The 23,952-nt window shown below is 39.5% G+C and overlaps 1 protein-coding gene across 6 annotated transcripts in view; it reads left to right on the top strand.

The window, feature by feature from the left end:
- The window catches only part of VEPH1 (ventricular zone expressed PH domain containing 1), a 249,980-nt gene that overhangs the window by 109,341 nt on the left and 116,687 nt on the right, over positions 1 to 23,952 (top strand). For all 6 annotated transcript variants that reach the window (XM_044251673.1, XM_044251670.1, XM_044251672.1 and 3 more), the window contains exon 7: positions 9,912 to 10,132. In XM_044251673.1, coding sequence (XP_044107608.1) covers positions 9,912 to 10,132 — 221 coding nt within the window. The remainder of the gene's footprint in view (positions 1 to 9,911; positions 10,133 to 23,952) is intronic.

Here is a 23,952-nt window from a genome sequence, read left to right as displayed (position 1 = left end):
ACCTTCTTTGTGAGATCTGACTGCCTTATACTATTTTTTTATTTTATTTTTTCAATGTTCCAAGATTCATTGTTTATGCACCACACCCAGAGCCCTCCTCCACCAGGCTCACCTATCCCATCATCCCCCTCCCTTCCAAAACCTTCAATTTGTTTCTCAGAGTCCACAGTCTCTCATGGTTCATTTCCCCCTCTGATTTCCCCCAATTCACTTTTCCTTTCCTTCTCCTAATGTCCACCATGTTATTCCTTATTCTGCGTGAATAAGTGAAACCATATGATAATTGACTCTCTCTGCTTGACTTACTTCACTCAGCATAATCTCCTCCATCCCATCCATGTTGATACAAAAGTTGGATATTCATCCTTTCCAATGGAGGTGTAATATTCCATTGTATATATGGACCATATCTTCTTACACTATTTAACATTGACTCCCTTCCCTGCAACTCCCCATCCTGCTTCATTTTTCTTTGACGCATATTTCTTTTTCCAACACATGATATATTTTACAAAAGTATTTTGTTTATTGTCTGCTTGCCTCATTGTGATGGCAGGGGCTTTTAACCTTTTCCTTCACTAATGTTTTCCTAGCTCCTGAAACTGAAACTGGCACATGGTAGGGACCCCCAAATTCAGGTTTTGCCTTTAAATGGGGAGTGCAAAATGTCCCTGTGATGCATTGCATACTGTGAATTCACATATGGAGACCTTGCATGAATGAAAGCATCTATGTTTTGCAAAATAACCTATTAGACTCAAGAGCATTCAACTGTCACTCTGCAACCTGGCAATTGTATGAGCCAAGGTATCAAATGGGCTGTCAGGAACTTGTTCCAACAACCTCTACTTTTTAGTCATCTAACATTCTTATCCTTTAATGAATAAATGTCTCTTCATTAGATGTCCAGCTCATGAAATCTTCCCATACACCCAGACAGAGCACTGTGACTGACTGGCTCTTAAGAAATAATTATTAAGGGATTGATTGGCAGCTGTACTCCACATCCCCAAGAGATGTGTTCCAGTGCAGTTGTACAAGAAATCCTTGAAAACCTAATTAAGTATTAAAGACTAGGGAACTTAACTACTTAAATCTGTTCTGTAATAAATACTTCTTGTAAAGCACGAAATTCCTTTGCAACTATATATTTTATTTATAAAGTCATATTTTGGCATATAGGTTTTGCTTAAATGAGTGAAACAAGACTTATACACTGGGTGTAGGCTCTACAGGCTCAATTCTGTGCCAGGCTGATGATTGATGTTGAGAAAGAGCCCCTTTAGGAGACCTGACTGGTATATACAACCATTAGTGAATTATAAATGGAAGGGGGAATTGCAAGTCCCTCCAAGGCAGAGTCCACCTCTTCACCTTTGTCATCTAGAATCTAGCGCAGGCATATTTAAAGCATGCAATACCTACCTGGTGATTAAATTAAACATGAATACACAAATAATCAAATGCAATCAAGTACTAATTAGATTTTTTAAAAAGTCTGTAATGCAGTGAAAATTCAGACAGAAAAGGTCACTAGGAATGGCTTCATGGAGGAGATAGGGTAGAAGTTATTTCTGGAAAGAAATTAAGGCTTAAGTGCTGGAAAAAAGGGTAGAAGGGAATATCAAGATAGAAAAGTAATTTAGACCTATACACCCATCACTCAAAAGAATTTGGAACATCAATTTCCAGCATATGTTTATTTATAATTATATATATTTTCTACTAGAGTAACATAATAAACAGTTTTTTAATACATTAAAAAGGGATTTTAAAGGAGGAATTAAAGATGAAATAAACCATAATAAACCATATATTTAAAATTATCTTTATTAATTGTATATCATCATTTATATTGGGTACAAATATATGGTTCAACTATCCTTTGATAATTTTGAATTTCTTGGCCAACTTCCATTCATGTTGGATTAATCATGGTACCTCATGGTTCAGGAAGAGATAGATATAGGAGACCTATCAGCTAAGATATTTTGCCTGTTTTGTACTCATGCCTGCATTATTCATATTGTCTTTCATCTTCTGTTTCTCTAAAGGAACTGATTTTACTCATTTGTGAGCATTAACTTGATTACAGGTAGATAATATGATCTGGTCACTTGACCAGGCACATAGAATTCATAACATGTTAAAAGAGGCTTAAAATGAACAAATGAGTGAAAATACCCTGGGGAGAGGAGGTAAACGTTGCACACCATGGCACCACCTGACAGAAGGATGGATCAAGGGTGCCACTGACCAGCCTTCCCCTTGCAGGCAATTACTGAATCACAGACATGGACACTGCCCTGAGGAGGACACAAAGTTGGGAAGAGTAGATGCATGGAGTGAGGTCTTCAGTGGTAGTCAAGAGGTTTTGACTTGACAAGATAGGCAAATGAGTCTACTGATGTATTTTTAAAATTATTTTTATTAACATATAATGTATTATTTGTCCCAGGGGTACAGGTCTGTGAATCGTCAGGTATATATATTTCACAGCACTCACCACAGCATATACCTTCCCCAATGTCCATAATTTCAACCACCCTACCCCCTTACCCCCCAGCAACCCTCAGTTTGTTTTGTGAGATTGAGTCTCATGGCTTATCTCCCTCCCAATTCCATCTTGTTTCATTTTTTCCTTCCCTACCCCAACAATCCCCTACCCTGGCTCTCAAAATCCTCATATCAGAGAGATCATATGATAATTGCCTTTCTCTGATTGACTTATTTCGCTCAACATATTACCTTCTAGTTCCATCCATATCATTGCAAATAGCAAGATTTCATTTCTTTTGATGGCTGCATAGTATTCCATTGTGTGTGTGCGCGCGCGCGTGTGTGTGTGTGTGTATACACACCATATCTTCTTTAGCCAGTTATCTGTTGATAGACATCTAGGTTCTTCCCATAGTTTGGCTATTGTGGACATTGCTGCTATAAACATTTGGGTGCACATGCTCCTTTGGATCACTACATTTGTATCCTTAGGGTAAATACCCAGCAGTGTGATTGCTGGGTCATAGGGTACCTCTATTTTCAACTCTTTGAGGAAACTCCATGCTGTTTTCCAGAGTGGTTGCACCGGCTTGCATTCGCACCAACAGTGTAGAGAGTTCCACTTTCTCTGCATCCTTGCCAACATTTGTCATTTCCTGACTTGTCAATTTTAGACATTGTGACTGGTGTGAGGTGGTATCTCATTGTGGTTTTGATTTGTATTTCCCTGATACCAAGTGATGTGAAGCATTTTTTCATGAGTCTGTTGGCCACTGGATGTCTTCTTTGCAGAAATGTCTGTTCATGTCTTCTGCCCATTTCTTGGTTGGATTATTTGTTCTTTGGGTATTGAGTTTGGTAAGTTCTTTATAGATTTTCAATACTGGCCCTTTATCTGATATGTCATTTGTGAATGTCTTCTCCCAGTCTCTCAGTTGTCTTATGGTTTTGTTGACTTTTACTTTGGTGTGCAAAAGCTTTTGATCTTGATGAAGTCCCAATAGTTCATTTTTGCCCTTGCTTCCCTTGCCTTTGGCGATGTTTTTAGGAAGAAGTTGCTGTGGCTGAGGTCGAAGAGGTTGCTTCCTGTGTTCTCCTCAAGGATTTTGATGGATTCCTGTCTCACATTGAGGTCTCTCATCCATTTTGACTCTGCTTTTGTGTGTTGTGTTGAGAAAATGGTCCAATTTCATTTTTCTGCATGTGGCTGTCCAATTTTCCCAACACCATTTGTTGAAGAGACTGTCTTTTTTCCACAGGACATTCTTTCCTGCTTTGTTAAATATTAGTTGACCATAAAGTTGAGGGTCTATTTCTGGGCTCTCTATTCTGTTCCATTGATCTATGTGTCTGTTTTTGTGCCAGTACCATACTGCCTTGATGATGACAGCTTTGTAATAGAGCTTGAAGTCCGGAATTATGATGCCACCAACTTTGGCTTTCTTTTTCAACTATCCTCTGGCTATTCATGGGTCTTTTCTGGTTCCATATAAATTTTAGGATTATTTGTTCCATTTCTTTGAAAAAAATGGATGGTATTTTGGGAGGGATTGCATTAAATGTGTAGATTGCTTTTAGACATTTTCACAATATTTGTCCTTCCAATCCATGAGCATGGAACATTTTTCCATTTCTTTGTGTCTTCCTCAATTTCTTTCATGAGTACTTTATAGTTTTCTGAGTACAGATTCTTTGCCTATTTGATTAGGTTTATTCATAGGTATCTTATGGTTTTTGGTGCAATTGTAAATGGGATCGACTTCTTAATTTTGCTTTGTTCTCCATTGCTCTTGGTGTATAGAAATGCAACTGATTTCTGTGCATTGATTTTATATCCTGACACTTTACTGAATTCCTGTATGAGTTAATAGCAGTTTTGGAGTGGAGTCTTTTGGGTTTTCCACATAAAGTATCATATCATCTGCAAAGAGTGAGAGTTTGATTTCTTCTTTGCTGATTCATATGCCTTTAATTTCCTTTTGTTTCTGATCGCCAAGGCTAAGACTTTTTTAGTACTATGTTGAATAGTACTATGCTGCTGTGTTCCTGACCTTAGTGGAAAAACTTGCAGTTTTCCCCCATTGAGAATTATATTCACTGTGGGTTTTTCATAGATGGCTTTGATAATATTGGGTATGTATCCTCTGTCCTTACACTTTGAAGAGTTTTGATCAAGAAAGGATGCTGTACTTTGCCAAGTGTTTTTTCAGCATCTATTGAGAGTATCACATGGTTCTTGTTCTTTCTTTTATTAATGTATTGTATCACATTGATTTGTGGATATTGAACCAACCTTGCAGCCCAGGAATAAATCCCACTTTGTTGTGGTGAATAATTCTATTAATGTACTGTTGGATCCTATTGGCTAGTATTTTGGTGAGAATTTTTGCATCTGTGTTCATTGAGGATATTGGTCTGTAATTCTCCTTTTTGATGGGGTCTTTGTCTGGTTTGGGATTAAGGTAATGCTGGCCTCTTAAAATGAATTTGGAAGTTTCCTTCCATTTCTATTTTTTTTTTAACAGTTTCAGGAGAATAGGTATTAATTCTTCTTTAAATGTTTGGTAGAATTTCCCTGGAAACCCATCTGGCCCTGAGCTCTTATTTGTTGGGAGATTTTTGATGACTGCTTCAATCTTCTTACTGGGTACAGGTCTGTTCAGGTTTTCTATTTCTTCTTGGTTTAGTTTTGGTAGTTTATATGGCTCTATGAATGCATCCATTTCTTCCAGATTGTCAAATTTGCTGGCACATAGTTGTTCATGATATGTTCTTATAATTGTATTTCTTTGGTGCTGGTTGTGAGCTCTCCTCTTTCACTCATGATTTTATTAATTTGGGTCCTTTCTCTTTTCTTATTGATGAGTCTGGCCAGGGGTTTATCAATCTTATTAATTCTTTCAAGGAACTAGCTCCTAGTTTCGTTGATTTGTTCTACTGTTCTTTTGGTTCATTGATTTCTGCTCTGATCTTTATTATTTCTCTTCTCTTGCTGGGTTTAGGCTTTCTTTGCTGTTCTTTCTCCAGCTCCTTTAGGTGTAGGACTAACTTGTGTACTTGAGACCTTTCTTGTTTCTTGAGAAAAACTTGTATCACTATATACTTTTCTCTCAGAACCACCTTTTCTGTACCCCACATATTTTGAACAGTTGTGTTTTCATTTTCATTTGTTTCCATGAATTTTTAAATTCTTCTTTAATTTCCTGGTTGACCCATTCATTCTTTAGTAGAAAGAATTCTTTAGCTTCCATGTATTTGAGTTCTTGCCAACTTTCTTATGGTTGAGTTTTAGCTTCAGAGCATTGTGGTCTGAAAATATGCAGGGAATGATCCCAATCTTTTGGTACTGGTTGAGACTTGATTTGTGACCCAGGATGTGATCTATTCTGGAGAATGTTCTATGTGTACTAGAGAAGAATGTGTATTCTGTTGCTTTGGGATGGAATGTTCTGAATATATCTGTGATGTCCATCTGGTCAAGTGTGTCATCTAAAGCCTTTATTTTTTTGTTGATCTTTTGCTTAGATGATCTGTCCATTTCAGTGAGGGGGGTGTTAAAGTCCCCTACTATTATTGTATTATTGTCAATGTGTTTCTTTGATTTTGTTATTAATTGGTTTATATAGTTGGCTGGTCCCATGTTAGGGGCATAGATATTTAAAATTGTAGATCTTCTTGTTGGTCAGACCCTTTAAGTATGATATGGTTTCCTTCCTTATCTCTTATTATAGTCTTGGTTTAAAATCTAATTTATCTGATATAAAGATTGTCCTCCCCAGCCTTCTTTTGATGTCCGTTAATGGTAATCTTGTAGACAGCATATCAATGGATCTTGGTTTTTTATCCATTCTGATTCCCTGTGTCTTTTGATTGGGGCATTTAACCCATTTACATTCAGGGTAACTATTGAAAGATATGAATTTAGTGCCATTATAATGCCTGTAAGATGACTGTTACTGTGCATTGTCTCTGTTCCTTTCTGTTCTATTACTTTTAGGATCTCTCTTTGCTTAGAGGACCCTTTTTAATATTTCCTGTAGGGCTGGTTTGGTGTTTGCAAATTATTTTAATTTTTGTTTGTCCTGGAAGCTTTTTATCTCTCCTGCTATTTTCAGTGAAAACCTAGCTGGATATAGTATTTTTGGCTGCATATTTGTCTCATTTATTGCTCTGAATGTATCATGCTAGTCCTTTCTGGCCTGTCAGGTCTTGGTAGTTAAGTCTGTTGCCAATCTAGTATTTCTACTGGTGTATGTTTCAGAACACTTGTCCTGAGCTGCTTTCAGGATTTTCTCTTTGTCACTAAGACTTCTAAGTTTTACTACTAGATGACAGGGTGTGGACCTATTTTTATTGATCTTGAGGGGGGTTTCTCTGTGCCTCCTGGATTTTGATGCTTGTTCCTTTTGCCATATTTGGGAAATTCTCTACTATAATTCGGTCCAATATACCTTCTGCCCCCCTCTCTCTTTTGTCTTTTTCTGGGATCCCAATTATTCTAATAGTGTTTTGTCTTATGGTATCCCTTATCTCTTGAATTCTGCCCTTGTGGTCCAGTAGTTGTTTGTCTCTCTCTTGCTCAGCTTCTTTATTCTCTGTCATTTGGTCTTCTATATCACTAATTCTCTCTTCTGTCTCAGTCATCCTAGCAGTAGGAGCCTCCATTTTTTTATTGTACCTCATTAATAGCTTTTTAAATTTCAACTTGGTTAGATTTTAGTTATTTTATTTCTCCAGAAAGGGATTGTATTTTTCCAGAAAGGGATTCTCTAATATCTTCCGTGTATATACGTATATATAACTGGTGAATAGAACAGCGCCCCTACTTGTTTTGGAGTGTATTCTGGTCTCTTAGATGAAGAGACTTCCCAACATTTTAAAGAAAGAAAACATATATATACAAAAATAATGGTAAACATAATGAATAGATGGAATATGACTGTGAAGATGAAAACTTAAAAAGATTCTAAAAAAGAATTGATAAGATAATTTGGTTAGAAAAGAAAAAAAAAAGAGGAGAATGTGATCAGGCTGAAGACTAGAACAAAGCCATGTGCTAGATTTAGGGTGTATTTTGATCTATTAGAAGAAATTGTACCCCAAAATTTTAAAGAAAGAAATGTATATGTGTACAAAAAAGTAAGGTTAAATACAATGAAAGGATAAAATATGACTATAACAATGAAAATTTAAAAAGATTTTTTAAAGGTATTGATAAGATAAAATAGTTAAAAAATGTTAAAAGAAGAAAGAGGAAAAGTTAAAAATATAGAATAAGAAAAATATAAAATTAAAAAAATTTAATTGCAAGACAAAAGGATCATGGGGAAAAAAAAGCCATGAATTCTGTGCGTTGCTTTCCTCTAGCTCTGGAGTTCAGCTGTTCTCCTTGATTAGTGAGCTTGGTCTTGGCTGGATGTTCTTGCTGATCTTCTGGGGAAGGGGCCTGCAGTGAGCATCAACTATCTTTGCCTAAGGCCGAACTGCACTGCCCTTGCTGGGAGCCAGGCAAAGTAATCTGCTCGGGTTTGCTCTCAGGAGCTTTTGTTCCCTAATCACTTTTCATAGAGTTCTGGAGGACAGGAATGTAGATGACGGCCTCCCATTCTTCGGTCCAGAGGAGCCAAGAGCTCAGGGCCCCACTTCTCAGTGTGCCTTCAGAGAAAAGCTGTCAAAACTTTCCCATCTCACTGGTCTCCAGCCACATTCCAAGCTCATCCATCCTGTGACTGAGCGTTTCTGTCTCTGGTGCATGGCCCCTTTTGGAGTCTCCAAACTCAGCAGATTCCTGCTGTGCATTCCTGTACCACTCCTCCTGGAGGAGGAAGGAGGTGTCTCTCTGGATCTGCCACTTGTGGGGTCCCTGCTCAAAGAGCAGCAGCCCGAATGTGCCTCAGATCATGGTTCAAGGTTACCCTGAGCTGAGAGCTCACTCCTCGGCTCTGTCTCTATAACCGGCTTCCCCACTCCAACACCTGGCAGCTCTGTCACACTCATACACCCCTGGTCTTTCTGTGACCCCATGGGACCTGAGACCACACTGTCCCCATGAGGTCTCCATTCCTGCTTAGCCTCTGGAATGATGTCCAGACTTCAAAAAGTTCTGATATTGTGCTCTGCTGCTTCACCACTTGTTGGGAGCCAGCCCCTCTGCCACCATGGTCTATCTTCCCATTGGTTCGGATTCACTTCTCCACATGTCCTACCTTTCAGAAAGTGGTTGATTTTCTGTTCCTAGAATTGCTGCTCTTCTTCTCTTCAATCTCCTGTTGAGTTTGTAGGTGTTCAGAATGGTTTGATAAATATCTAGCTGAACTACTGGGACCTAATGATATTTCAGTCTCCTAATCCTCTGCCATCTTGCTTCCTCTCCCCTTTTGATGTATTTTTAAGAAAGGAATAACGTTTGTTACTCATCATCAGGACAAAGGTTAAAATCTCAAAGAAGCCAATTCAGAGGCACTGTGAATGAGACATTATTTAGCTTTAGCTAGCTCTCTCAGCTCCCTGTAGAAACATTATCTGCTGGTCAGGGAACTGTGGTTTTCTTTTAAAATACAGATTTTTTTTTTCATTGTTCTTTAGTTCCCCTCCAGCCTTAACTGATGTATAATTGACTAGTACAATTGCAAGATATTTAATAAGTACAATGTGATGATTTGATATACATATTCATTATGAGATGATTCCCCCATATAGAGTCAATTAATGCATCCATCACCACACGTATTTACCTTTTTTGGGGGGGGATAAATGAGAACATTTAAGTTCTCTCTTAGTATATTTTAATTATACAATATGGTGTTATCAACTATAGTCACCATGTTATACATGACCTTATTCAACTTATAGCTAAAAGTAAGTTTGCACCCTTTGAACAACCTCTCCCTATTTCTCCCACCTACCCAAGTTCCCTCAGAGTTCTCTCAGTTAAAGTTCAACATTTTATGTTTGTTTGTTTTTTCATTTCTGCATATAGATGATACCACATGGTATTTATCCTTTTCCATGTGGCTTATTTTGCTTAGCATAATGCTCTCTAGGTTCATCCATGTTGTTGTGAATGGTAGGATTTCCTTCTTTTTTTAATGACATGATTATGGATAAATAGTATTCCATTGTGTATATATATTACATTTTCCTTTGTCCATTGATCCTTTTATGGACACATTGGTGGTTTCCATGTCCTGACTATTATGAATAAATAATGCTACTATGAACATGGGAGTGCAGAAATCTCTTTGGGATAATGATTTTGTTTCCTTTGGATAAATACCTAGAAGTGGGATTGCTGGCCATATGGTAATTATATATTTTCATTTCTTGAGGAACGTCCATACTGTTTTCCATTGTAACTGTACCAGTTTATGTTCCCACCAACAGTGCACACTGTTTTTCATTGTTTTTGGCAGGAGAGAGCCAGGAGCTGTCTGCCTTTCCTGGTGAGTCAGTTGGCCAACATGGAACATTCGTTTCATCATATTCTCCTGCTGGAGATTAAGAGTATCACTGATGCTTTCTCCTCCATCCTGGGCCCTCAGAGCAGAGATATCTTCCGCATGAGCAACAGCTTCACCACGATTGCCAGGCTCCTTACCCAACAACTGGAAACTGCCAAGGCCAAAAGCAGCAGGTGAGCAAGAGCTCCTGTGTACATCAGGGACATGTCATAAACCTATGGAGGTATAGCACAGACAGTAGGCACTCAATCTCCCAAAGAAAACCAAATCTACTATTTCAATGCAGAATAGCTTCTGAGTAAATTATAGCATTTGCCAGAATTTTTTCTAAATTTGTGAAAACCAGAGTGCAACAACAACAAAAATATTTCTAAAAAGTGCACAAAATGTGACAAAGGAATAAGAATATAGTACAAATAATGCTTATATCACTCATTTAGTCAAGAAGTACTTAGCAATTGCTTGCTCTAACCAGGAATTCTGCTAGAAGCTAGACATATAGAGAGAGATAAAACATATTCCTTGTACCCATAGATCTCACTGTCTAGTAGAGGAAATAAATATTTAAGTGGTAACTAGAGAATAGTGGGAAGGTCATGCTTAATCAAGATGTGGTCATGGAGTCTGGGAACACAAGGATAGGGATATCTACTTCTGCATGGAATGAAGAGAAATAGAAAACTTAGGTCAGGAAAGGCTTCCCGGAAGAGATGATATTTTGAACCAAGCCTAAAAGATGACCAGATTGCACCAGGCTGTTTTTTGGGCGGCATGTGAAAGAGCACAACACTTTCTAGAAACAGAAGTAATTTTGTATGGGTAGGGTATGTGTTAGGAGGGTAACATTAGGTAATGCAAATGAAGTGGTAGGCAGAGACTGCAGGATGGTGGGCTTGACACCTTCCTAAGGAGTTTGAATTTTACTCTGTAGGCTAAGAAGTATCATTGTGGGGTTTTATACATGGCAGGATATTATCAGAATCCATGTTTCAGGAATCCACTGATTCCAATGAAGAGAATGTCTCAGGGAGAGGTGGACTGAAGTCAAGTCCAGTGAGGGAAGGACAGAAGAGTGTCCATGGGAAATTACTGAAAATTGTGATGAATGAACTGCCAGTGATATGGGTGTAAAGAAAACAGAATCCCTGGGGTTGAAGAGAGAGAGTAGATACAATGCATCAAACTGGCCAAAGTTTGTGGGAAAATTTTTGGAAAAAAATAAAGATCATGTAAGATTAAAGGAGGTGTTACATTTTATTTTGCTATATTTTGAATAGGGAAGCACTTGGAAAGTTTTATAATCCTTAGAAGTTAAAAAACAGTTTCCAACATGTACTCTTATTTGATCCTCATGACTGCTCCACAAGGTAAGAAAAGCAGATATAATTATTCCTATTTTACAAAAGAAAAAATACTTCTATTTTTGAGGTGAGAGGTGTTAAATGTCTTCCCAAGGTTAAACAGTGACTAGGTAATAGAGGACAGACTCAGACCTTATCTTCACACCATGGACTGGAGGGTATTCAGTTCTAGAGCAGGGCCAGGGCTCATTGGAGACCAATGTCAAATTTTGTGAGTTTCGGGGATATCAAATGATGCATACCATTTCCAGTGTGAATTAAGGATTCCAAAAACATAAGAAGTGAGTATTTAATCATCAGGGTCACTTTACGTCCACTTTGGCACAGTCTTGTGGTTCCAAGAGACCTAAGACACCATCCCTTCCCTCAAAGGATTCACAGTCAGGTATGCGACAGGATTTTGGTAGAAGTGCATACAGCGGGTTGTGGAGCATGAGAGATGTACTGACTAACAGCCTGGAAATTATAGAATGTTTTAGAGAGAAGGTGAAATTTAACTTCATTCCATATTTATTGAACAGCTTCACGGGCCAGGCATTTCTCTAGGTACTAGATGAAGTTGCACAGGATGAATGAGAGTTTTTCAGAAAAGGGTAGAAAGGATATTTTAAATACAGGGAACAGCATGGGCAAAGTTAGAGGTTTAAGAGTGTGTGACCCAAATTAAGGAAAAGCCATTGATTCATTGTGGTTGGAGCAAGTACATCAGGGCAGGGTGAGAGAGAAAGCTGAAATGTCAGGTGAAACAGATTATCAGAAGCTTTTACATGCTGTGGCAAGAAGCGAGGCGTTCATCCCTTCAGCAATGGAGGCTTGGAAAGGTTTTAAGCCAGAGAATGATCACAGCTCCTAACAGAGTAATTAGCAGATAGGCACTTGATAAATGTCTATTCCCTGTAGGACCAGGGAAATGAGGAAGTGGCTAAAACTGTGGAGCACTGAATGGATTTGGCTGGAGCAGCAAGATGGCAAGAGAGTGACCGGGATGGGATCACTGGAACCTTAATAAACGGGCTCTTTCAGCTGTGAGGGGAGCCTGAACTAAAGTGGTAGTGGAGGACCTAAGAAGGCAGGGAGTATCATTATAATGAGGAGAGCAGAATTATGAGGAACTGATTACTAACAAGAGGTAGGGTGAGGAGAAGGGGAAGATTATGGATAAAGCCTAGAGAAACATAGTTTGAGTGATTGCATACTCATGGAAGATGACGCTAACAACCATGAAAAGAGGAACAGGAGGGAAGCCCAAATGGAAGGATCTCTTAGTCCACTCTACACAGAGAGTATTATCCGACCAATAGGGTCATCAAAGTCAGCAATAGCTATTCATCTAAAAAAGACTGCTTTCTTCTAAGTGCCCTTTTGCCCTCAAAGCCATAGTTCTGATCTGTTGTTGGTTGGTTCAATACATAAATGCCTACAAACCAGGGTTTCTAATCTTGGTACTATTGAAATTTAGGCTCATTAATCCTTGGTTATGGGGTTGTCCTGTGCCTTATATAATATCTGCTGGTATCCCTGGACTCTACCCAGTAGATGCTGGTAGGAGTCCTCCCCCTCAGCTGTGGCAACCAAAAATGTATCCAGACATTGCTAAGTGTCCCCTGAGAGACAAAAATTGCTTACACTTGAGAACTGCTCTTATATATATATATTCTATTCAAAAATAGTATTTTTACAGACCCATGACTGGCCTAGCAACAGCCTAAACACAGCGGTATCCAAGAAATCCAAGGCCAGCATCATGAAGGGGTGATTTGTCATTTGTATGCAAGCACAAAGTCACTGCTGGCCAATTTTCATGATGATGTGGTTTTAGAAATTTGGTTTAGATCCTGGAGACATTTTGAATTCTGTGCATAGCCAGCCTGCTTATTTCTTCGTCCAGTGATGAGCGATGTGTATATCAGATGTGAAAGCTTAGGCACACATTCTGGCCAGTGTTCTATATGCTCTCTATTGCCTCTGCAGATTCAAAGTTGCAAGAAGCTAGTTGGCATCTGCAAGAGTATATATGTGAAAAATATTGACATAAAGGAAAACACATTACACAAGGGTGTTACCTTGGGCATTCTAACAAGAAAATTGATCCTTAATAAGTAGGCCCAAACCAGTTAGCAATAAAAAATTTCCCCATGAAAAGAAGATTTTAAGATACACACACACACACACACGCATATATATAGCAGATTTTAATCTGCTAATGTAATATATACATTAGATTTTACTATTAAAATATGAATCTATAGGTATGAGAATGCATTTAAGTTTCTCCTCCTTTTATTATTTTTCTGGGGGAAAAACACACAGAGAGAAATTAAATGCAAAGAAATAAAAATGTCACCACTCATCCCATGTACCACCACCACCACCATCCCCACTGCCTCTACATTTCTCGATTCAAAATACTCACTTTGCCAGTGTTCAGCGCTCACTATCAATCTCCTTCTAATTGATTGTAATTATTCAGTGGGAACCTCAAAACGCTGGTGTGTACAGCCAGCCTTTTATATTAGCTGCTCATCCTCCATGGGATGGTTGCTAAGCCTTCTCTCCCAACATCTTTTTCCTGAATAGATTTCACTGTGACCACTTAGCTTTAGTAATTTTAATCTGTGTCCCCAAAGAGGAAGTGTCTACACTTTTGTCTCAAGCACCCAGCAAAGTGTGATCCTTACAATTTAAGAGGAAATGAATAAGTGAGGAGAATTTGAAAGAAAATAAGAGATGATAATATTCAAAACAGATGTCATTTAATTTACAAATCTGACACAGAGCCCAGCAGGCCAGATTTTAGATTTCAGGCCAAAAATACAAGATTATCAGAAGAAAAACAATTAACATCCTAGGGAGAATGAAAAACTGAAGCAGACAGGAGCCTTCTTTGTGCCAAGTCATTCTGAATTAATTGGGTGAGTTTTATTAGATGCACTAGGTAACACACTTGCACTTTTCTTATTTGTATGTTTTAGAGAGAACGTTTATATCTAAACAATAAACCAATAGGAGCTAAACACCAGGAGAGCCAAGCAAAGCATTTAGATTTTGAAACTAATTCTGGGGAAGCAAAAAGAGGTAAGAGCAATTACGGATTAAAAAGGAAAGTGACAAGATAAGAGAAAGGAACTAAACCTTTCAGAATCTTGGGAGCCCTGGGTAGCCTTCTGGGCAGCCACTAACCATTGAACCTTATGCCAGCCAGGACCCAGGGGATGCGTAGAAGGAAAGTGTGAGCTGGCCGAGCATTCAGGTGGTCATTGGACTAGAAGACACCTTTGCCCAGTGCATGTGGTTCCAGGGAGACTGCTCTAATCAGGCACCAACAGATTTGGGGACAGTTTGTCACAAGTTCTCTTAGTAGGTGGTTAGGCTCAGGCACCAGTTGGGGATGGAAACTTAGAGGGATGGAAATTATGAAAAGAAACAGGGGTTGGCAGGGGGTCAATAGGCAAATTGAGAAAAGACAGGATGAAAGGATGGCAGTGGGAAAAGACCTAGGGAAAGCAGAGGACAAGGAGGAAGGGCACCTGCACACAGCCCCAAATCCCTGGCCTGGGTGGTGTGTGTGTGTGCGTGTGTGTGTGAGAGAGAGAGAGAGAGAGTCAGGGGATTTACAATTCGCTCCAATCCAGTTTTCAAACCCTAGCCAAAGCTTTCAAGTTGTGGGGGGAAAAGAGCTGCTTATAAGAAAAGTTTTAATGTGAAGCATGTGGCTAAAGCTTTCCCAGACCTCTGGCTTGGTTCAGTGGGTGGTATGTTGTTTTGTTGTTTGGGTGGTAATGATGGCAGTAGTGGTGAGATTTTTTTTTTTTTTTAAGATTTTATTTATTATTGGACAGAGAGAGAGATCACAAGGAGGCAGAGAGGCAGGCACAGAGAGAGGAGGAAGCAGGCTCCCCGCTGAGCAGAGAGCCTGATGCAGGGCTCGATGCCAGCACCCTGGGATCATGACCTGAGCCGAAGGCAGAGGCTTAACCCACTGAGCTACCCAGGCGCCCCAGTAGTGGTGAGATTTTGCGTTGATTCTTTGTTTTTAAGAATCAAGTCCAGGGGCTAGGGGGAAGGGGAATGAAAGGTAAATTATGGCCAAAACAAAAGTATAAATCTGATTTTGATACAAATAGAAAGAGATGACACAATGGAGAGAAGGCAAAACAAACAAACAAACAAGCAAACACACAACAGTGTGTCAGGGAGAATGAAGAGAAAACAGAATAAGGAGATGATGTCCTTAAGGAATGACTCCAGGAAATCTATCCTTCTTGGCGTGTCCCCAAAGTTTTGGTTTATCCTAAATTTCATGCAATAAACATCAAAGAAATGGATTACAGGGGAAAACCAGGGATTTGAGTCGGTGCGTGGCCTGAATGTGTAACCAAGCAACATGGCCTGCAAAGACCCTTTTCAAAATGTGAGACCTTTTGCCACCTGTGTTCCAGAGTTCCCATCTTGATACCCTGGGGATCACGTCAGAGCCTACCCCCGGTGTACTATACAGTCCCCAAAGACATTGCTCAAGAGGTTGAGAGTGGTGGCTTTTTACTGGGTCCACAACAGAAATCACAGAGAGCGGGGGCCAGGTTCTTTCCAACTTTGCAAAAGAGGATGTTATCCGTAGGTGTGACCATGCCTTTAACTAGCTCCTACCACATGACAGATTTTGTGCTAAGGGCTTTCAACTATGTTATACTGTTTAATCCTCACAACCGCAAAGTGGTATGTATTAGGATGACAGAGGCTTCCCGTTCAAATGTAATGGAGTGAATCTTGTGGGCAGGCAAAAATACAGGAGCGATCTCTATCCAATCCTTACTCCCCTCTAGGTCCTTGGTAGTTCTTGCAGGTGCAATAGTGCAAATGCCCAGACATCAGCTCATAGAATTTCCTGCCATAGTCCAGTAGATCTCAAGTGTCAGCATGGATGAGATTTACAGTGCTCACAGAACTTCATGGATAATTCAGAAAATTGTTAAAGGATTGTCAAGGGTGACTTTTGCCTATTCCTCCCTAAAGTGATGCTTTCCTAACCTTTATCATTATCTTCTAGAATGCTCACTTCCTCCTTCCTTTCCCTTTGAAGGTTTCCCTTCTCTAAGACTCCATTTTGGTACCACTTCCCCAGGAGGTGTTCCCCACCCATCCCTGCCCACTCTGACCTTCTCTCCTCTGAGCCACTACAGTTCATACCACCATTCCACACCCCTGCACCCAAGGTCATGCCCTGAAGTGTTAGCTATCTTTCTGCGGGCCCCTCCAGTCTCCCCCCCCCATACCTGAGAGAGCTGATATTCACAGCCTGTGCTCTATAGAAGGAAAACAGAGTCTTAAAAATGCTTATAAGAGTTCCTACCTTTTTTAGGCAAGACATGTTTTTACAAAGAGAAATTGATTCTTTGAGAGCAACTGTTGGCGCAGGGAATATGAGGAGGTTCAGGATCATAATTAAAAACATCTGATATTCTGGTCAGCATTGCCCCCTGCTTAGGAAAAGCTGAATGTAATTTCGCCCCACCAAGGTAACCAGAGTTTTAATTAAAAAACAGTATATCTTTTCAATCCAGAGAGTTCTACACTGGCCATTGTCTAAAAAAGTGAATTTTAACAGCTATTTGTGGCAGTAGCTGTGGCTGTTTTGCTCCATGCATAAGGAAGGCTTTGGGGTTTTTCGCCCCTCTTCTCACCGAGGAGATTAAGTCTGACATGTGGTACCATTTATGTTCCATGTGTTGTTCATTTACTCCACCATTTGTCCTTCCTTAAAGCAGCATTTATGGTAATGTGAAGGTCCGTAAAGGTATTTCAGGAATTCGTTTATCAGCAAGAGATGGAGGTGGGAGACATCATTATCAGCTTTGGAGACAATGAAGCAGGCCCAAGGAGGGTGAGGCCCCAGAGGGGCTGGCTCTGGAAGTGTGGACAAAGAGAGGTGGAGATGGGAGGCGGGGCAGCCCTGCTAAGGAGTGGGAGCCTGGGCAATTGCAGCTTAGGCAGGGGATCCTGGCCTGTAACACAGAAGTGTTTAAAAACACAAGATACACCAAAAAGGGAAAGAGCTTTTCATCAAGCTCCTACGGCGTGGCTTCCTATTTCAAACAAGACAGGAAACACCAAAGCTTTAGCCTGGAGAAAAGGAAAAAGTGCACTTGTGGAAGAAAAAGTAGGAAGGACTTGACCCTCTATAGCTTCTTATAGGAGAGGTAACCCTCTCCAGCTCCTCTTTGGGATCAACCAAAATTGAACTCTGAGTTTGCTATTCACATCCCATTTCCTGAGTTTTGAACACCTTTTCAGTTTTGGTTATAGGTGATGCCAAAATTCATTTTTCAGGTCCCTGTGAAGAGTTTGTTCAATGATTATATGTCAACTCTGTTCTGATATCTACTCCCATAGAATGTTACTCAGAGATGTGAGGGTACAATGACTTCTGTTGGGGACTGCATTATCACCAATGCCGTTATATGTATTATTTACCCCTGGGGTAGATTCAGATGCAATTTGAACCAAACAGCTTCATAGAGGCAGTGGGAGAGCAATGTCACATGGGTGTGCTCTGGAGAAAGATACTTCTGGCTGGATTTACTTGTCGACCTTCAGTAAGTTCCTGAACTCCTCTGTGCTTAAGCTTCTCCATCTGTAAACCGAGACATTAATAGGACTTGCCTCACCGGATTATGTAAGAAGTCATACGTGCAACGAACTTGAACGATGAGTGGCTCATTCATAGAAAGCCCTCACTAAGTATTAACTGTTAGCGTTAATAGTCTGTCCAAGTGGGCATTATCGTAGGTGCTTTCCCTTAGCATGTCCGTTATGCCGGAGGTACTGAAATCATAGCTCATGAACCAATACCAGTCTGCAAACTGTTCCTTACTAACCTGTGACAAGGTTACTACAGAGATTGAAAACAAGAGTTTAGAACTTTTACAGCAATATGACATTGGTGCAACCTCCAATGCATGATCAGCAGGCTATACTCTGCATGTCTTTGTTTTCTTCCTTTTATTTCTCTGGTGATTTACTTTAATTGTATTTCACAAAAATATTGGTCTGTGACATCTGAAAATTAAATTATCAAACAGCTTGTTCTGTGCCACAGGTAGTTTGAGAATCATTGCTTTAGATCTTCAATGCAACTGAACCCAGGCAAAGCTTAGAACTCTCTTCAGTTACTGGTATTTTGCTCTCCAAACCTTCCTTTGGGACCTAAAGAAAGAGCTTTAATAAATGAGAGGAGAGAGTGAAAACAACACTTCAGCCATGATGGAGATCAACTATTGTGGGAAAAATAGTTCTTAATGGTATTCAGTTTTACCATGAGGCAAAAGGTGGATTTTGTATTAGGGTGAAGGCTGTTGGCTAGACTTGGCTATAGGCAAATGCTGAATTCTACCTAGACAGCGTTTGAATCACAGCATTTTGTGTAGTGTTCTGACCCCCGCTCAGGCAGTAGTGTGTTTTGACTGACTGTATCGCCCCATTTCTAGGTAGCTATCCATTTCAACCAATTAAAAATGGGATAAGAGATCATATTTGTGGTGGAACCTCTGAGAGGGTGTATCAAAAAGGAATACTTAGTCATTTTCCTGTTCTTCCAGTGTCAAAAGCTGGCAAGTGACAGTGTCTCCACTTTTTTCCTCTGCAGGCCCCATGACTCCGTTTTCATGGTGGATGCCCTCACTTCAACCCCGTTACCCGCTTACATCCCCAAGACAGTAATGTTACCCTAGAAAAAGATGAGCATGTTGTTCTTACAGTTCTTACTCCTGATTCAAAGTGTTGTAGTGACATTACCTCTTCACATCTTTATGTTTCTTTATAGTTAACAAAGTGCTTTTGTAACTTGTGTCACATCCAGATGACAATGTGTTAGGACCCAGTAGCCTTCTGTTAAGGCTGGCCTGCCCACTCTAGTCCTGGGAATCCCGACTAAAGACTTTGGGCACATCTGAACCTCCCACAATGGCCAAACTGACAAGGTACATTTACCTTAGAATCGATAAAGACCTCCAGCGGCTTGAGGAAGACAAAGCTATGAGATGGGAACCACATGCAGTTTACCATACACCAACTCCAAGTAATGCATGGGTTAATTCAAGTAATGAATGGGTTAATTCTGCTGCAGAATTAGTGAAACCCTTCTCAGCATTTTCAAGGGGAATGCCCGGATCCTGGTCTCATTCAGATTCTGTTCTTTCATTGTCTGGGCCATTTGCTTCTCAAACTTTAATGTGCCAGTGGGGTACCCGGGGATTGTGTTAAAATGCACATTCTGATTCAGTGGGTCTGGGGTGGCTCTTGAATTTCTGCCTCTTGACAGCTTGCAAGGTGATACTGACACTGCTGGCCCTGTAAGCCCACTTTGAGGGCAGGGGCTTTGTGTTTTTTGCTCATCCTTTTTCCATATTCCATTCTCTCTCCTGTGGGCTGAATGAAAACTAAGCAATTGGCTGAGCATCTGTGTTAGAACAGTCACTTCCTCATATCAGAGCTTTCAGTTTTTCTTCTAACTGCAAGAAATCCTCTGTCTACAATTGCTCAGAATTTATGCTTATTGTACAGAGTTGTTGTTGTTGTTTTTAACCAACTATTTCTGCATCCCAGTAGCAAGGTTCACTATCCTTTTGTCCGTACTCTTTAAGATGCTGTGGGAGTAAGAGCATTGTATGGTCCCCCCAGCTGTGAGCAAGAGAAGCTCATCTTCCAGGTTTGGTATCACCTACACAAGCCACCTTCTTTTGGTGTCACATGTCCACACAGCCTAGCAGCCACCCAGGGCTTTGCCATTTGACTTTTTCATGCCCATTCTGTGTGCGCTACACTGTCAAATCCATCATATAATGCTTTCAACAATCTGATGGTACTCTATCATTAACCCCATTTTTATAGGACAAAAATGAGACTTAGATTTATAAAGGGATTGACCACATCACAAATAAACAGGAAATTGGAGTCATAAACCTTCCCTGTAAGACTATGTTCAGTTCATTTCCACACAACCATCTCTTTTTGAGAACTCTTTAAAAATATCTTGTGTGAATCAAATAAACCATAGAGTTGTTTCATTTGAAGCAAAGTTGTGCTAGTGGAGTGACTGGACCCCATATAACCGGGCATCTCCTGGTCTCTGGTCTTACCCATGAAGCAGGTCAGAAGCAGACTAGAGTACCAAGACCCAGACTTCTCATTGTCCTTTCCCGTAGTATTGGAGTGTGGCTGTTCTAGCACTGTTTACTTCTTACAGTCCCAGAACAGAAGAGAGCTATAGAGCTGGGGGATCCTCTGTCATTCTTATGATGACTGATGAGCCAAGAAATTGCTAAAGAGGAAGGAACACAACATCCTAAGAATTTAGGACTCCATTGTGGATTTGATCCATCATGTTCTCCTACTTCTCTTCTAACAAACTGAACTTTGCAGGAGTACATATTCTGGACATGGGATCATAAGCCAAGATCATCAAACTTTAACTAACATTATTTTTCTTTGACCTAAGGAGCCAGGAGGAGAGGCTGCCAGTCTCTCCACCCCTGCCAGCTTCATAGTCTCATCTTCAGGCTTAGTGAGAGCAGTGAGCTAGCTGCCCAAGGGCTAATTTGTTTCCAAAGGGAGTCATGCTCACACCAGAGGGAGGTAATTTGGCCTCCCCCTGAGTATCCCTAGAGGTACTTTTAAAAACTTTACTTTGGCAAAAAGACCAGAAACTGTTCAGACTGGAAATCATCTGAGCCTCTTAAATGTGGCATGTTGAGTTAAAGCCAAGTTAATATTTAGGGGATTATAGAACTCTGACAAAGATTTCTGTAAAATTACCTCTGGAGTTAAAAGTGACAAATGGAAGAGAAATAACAACCCATTGCATGAGCCCAACCCACTGGCCCCTACCTCCACCCCCAACAAGTAAACACACTCATCACCCATGGCTCCATCCACACTTTTGCATTTGTAAAGCCTTTCCTTGCTCTCCAAGGAAAAAACAGTTTACCTCAAGAAAAGATTTTGGTCCTGAACAAATTCTCTCCTGTCTTTTTAGATCAAATTTAAAATCTAGGAAAAGTGAAGGAGCATGAATGTTTACTATAAACTTGAACTTCTGTCTACTGTTTCCTGACCTTCCAACCTATTGGAACCAAAATGTGTCCTAACTCCCTGCCAGCAAAATTCTGTAACAAGACCCAGGTGGTTCGATGACCAGTGACAAAAAGTTCTCTTTGGTCCATCTTGTGGCTCTTTCTGCCTTGGTGACTCTTCATGACCACCCCTGGCCCCTGACTTCTAAGTTAATGAAGCTCTAAATCATGAAAACAAGGAAGATTGTGTATAAAAGAAAGTCTTTGTGGCGAGAATTCTACTTCTCAGTAATGCTCATTAACCTCATATATAGCGATCACTTCTCTGGCCCAGATATTTTATTGTCATTTCTTCACTCTTCCTATTTGACCTTTTGCAAATCCCTCATTTTACTCCTACTTTTGCTCTCTGCTTCTCTACATTTGATATTTACCAAATGATACCACCCCACCCTCTACCCCTTATAAGCCAGAAGAAGTGGCCAGTGCCTCATGGCCATTTAGTAGAACTCAGGAGATTTGGGGGACCCAGAGGGTAGGCTGGCTTAGTAAACCAAGGTGATCTGTATTCATTTAATCAACAAACACTTCAGGTACCTATGTGTGTCAAGCAGTGTGCCAGATCCAAGGAAACAAAGATGATCAGTACAGGTCCCTGCCCACCAAGCAGCAGGGATTTACCCCAGACAGATTTAACAAATAGAAGTACAGGACACCCAATTGAACTTCAGATAAAGAACAAATAATTTTTTGGTATAATCATGTTAGTCTAGTATTATACACTTTTAGTATATCCCACTAGGGGTATACTCACACCAAAAAAATTAGGTTGTTGATCTGAAATTCAAATTTTATTGATTATCCTGTATCTTACATGCAACCCTACCCTAAAAATACCTACCTGACTTGCCCCTCTTGGGGTGAGTAAACGTATAGGGGTAACCCATAACGTCTCTCATGCCCAAGTCCCCTCCGAGGGATGTTACAAGGCAATCTAAGAATGAAAGAAGGCATGCCCCCAACTACAAGAGGTCTGACTGCTGGCTTCATAGCCAACACCTGGTAACTAGAGACAGGGGCAGAGAAAGGGAGCTGACTGCCCTCTCCTAAAGTCTGTTGCCATGGTGCTCTCCAGGGGACATTAATTCCCTCCAGGATATGGAATATTGGTCTGCCTGTGTCCAGACCTCTGATGTGTTCTCTACATATTAACATAAGACAGACAAGGCTGATGAAGTTTCCAAAGGAATAATAATAATACAAATAAAAATAATAATATTAGTTAATAATAACTGTCATACTAATAAAATCTAATGTCTTTTGAGCAGTGTGTTTTCTGTTAGGAACACTACTTCATTCTGTTATTTCATCTTTGCAACAACATTATGAGATAAGTACAGTTGTTTTCTCTATTATATAGATAGGGAAATTGATATAAAAAAGTACCAAAATCAAATGAAGATCTAAGTAAAAATATATATATATTTTATATTAATTTTTATATAATATTTATATTAATATATATAAGTTATATATATTTTAAAGTCAGAAACTGATCCAATAAAATTATCCAGGAACATTTAATATAATCACATGAAATTCAAAGTTTTTTTGGAAGAAAATGCTGTTAACTGTTGTTACAACCCAGAGCTTTATGTAGAAAGAAAAAAATTGTGAGTTTGTGAGACATTCTTCCTCTAGTAAGTCATATGTTTTTAGATTTTAAAATTTGCATAATGCTCAATATCTAATGTATGCATATTGAGTGTACTTTATACCTTAAAAAATCATTAAGTTTTAATAATCTCAGCTATGGAAATTTCTGAAATAAAGTTCAAAAATTTAAGTGAAAAAAAATTTAAGTGAGTAATATTCTATAATAAATATATACACATCACTTCTCTATCACTCATCTATGGATGGATACTTGGCTGCTTCTATAATATAGTTATTATAAATAATGCTGTAATAAACATAGAGGGGCATGTATCTTTGAATCCATGTTTTCTTACCTTTGGGTTAATACTCAGTAGTAGAATTACTAGATCATATGGTATTTCTGTTTTTAACTTTTTGAGAAACCTCCAAACTGTTTTCCATAGTGGCTGTACCAGTTTGCTTTCCTACAACAGTACAAAAGAATTCCTCTTCCTCTACATTTTTACCAACACTTGTTGTTTTGGGGTATTGAATTTAGCCATACTGATAGGTGTTAAGTGATAGCTCATTGTGGTTTTGATTTGCATTTCTGATAATGAGAGATGTTGAGCATCTTTTCATGTCTGTTGGCCATCTGGATGTCTTCTTTGGAGAAATGTCTGTTCATGTCTTCTGCTCATTTTTTAATTGGATTATTTGTTTAGTGTTGAGTTGTTTAAGTTCTTTATATATTTTGGATACTAACCCTTTACTGGATATGTCATTTGCAAATATCTTCTCCCATTCAGCAGGTTGCCTTTTAGTTTTATTGATTGTTTCGTTGACTGTACAGAAGCTTTTTATTTTGATGTAGTCCCAATAGTTTATGTTTGTTTTTGTTTCCCATGCCTCAGGGGACCCATCTAG

The sequence above is a fragment of the Neovison vison genome, chromosome 6 (assembly GCF_020171115.1).
Source record: "Neovison vison isolate M4711 chromosome 6, ASM_NN_V1, whole genome shotgun sequence".
Taxonomy (NCBI): domain Eukaryota; kingdom Metazoa; phylum Chordata; class Mammalia; order Carnivora; family Mustelidae; genus Neogale; species Neogale vison.
The sequence above is the reverse complement of the archived record's forward strand: the minus strand, read 5'-3'. Positions and strand labels throughout refer to the sequence as shown.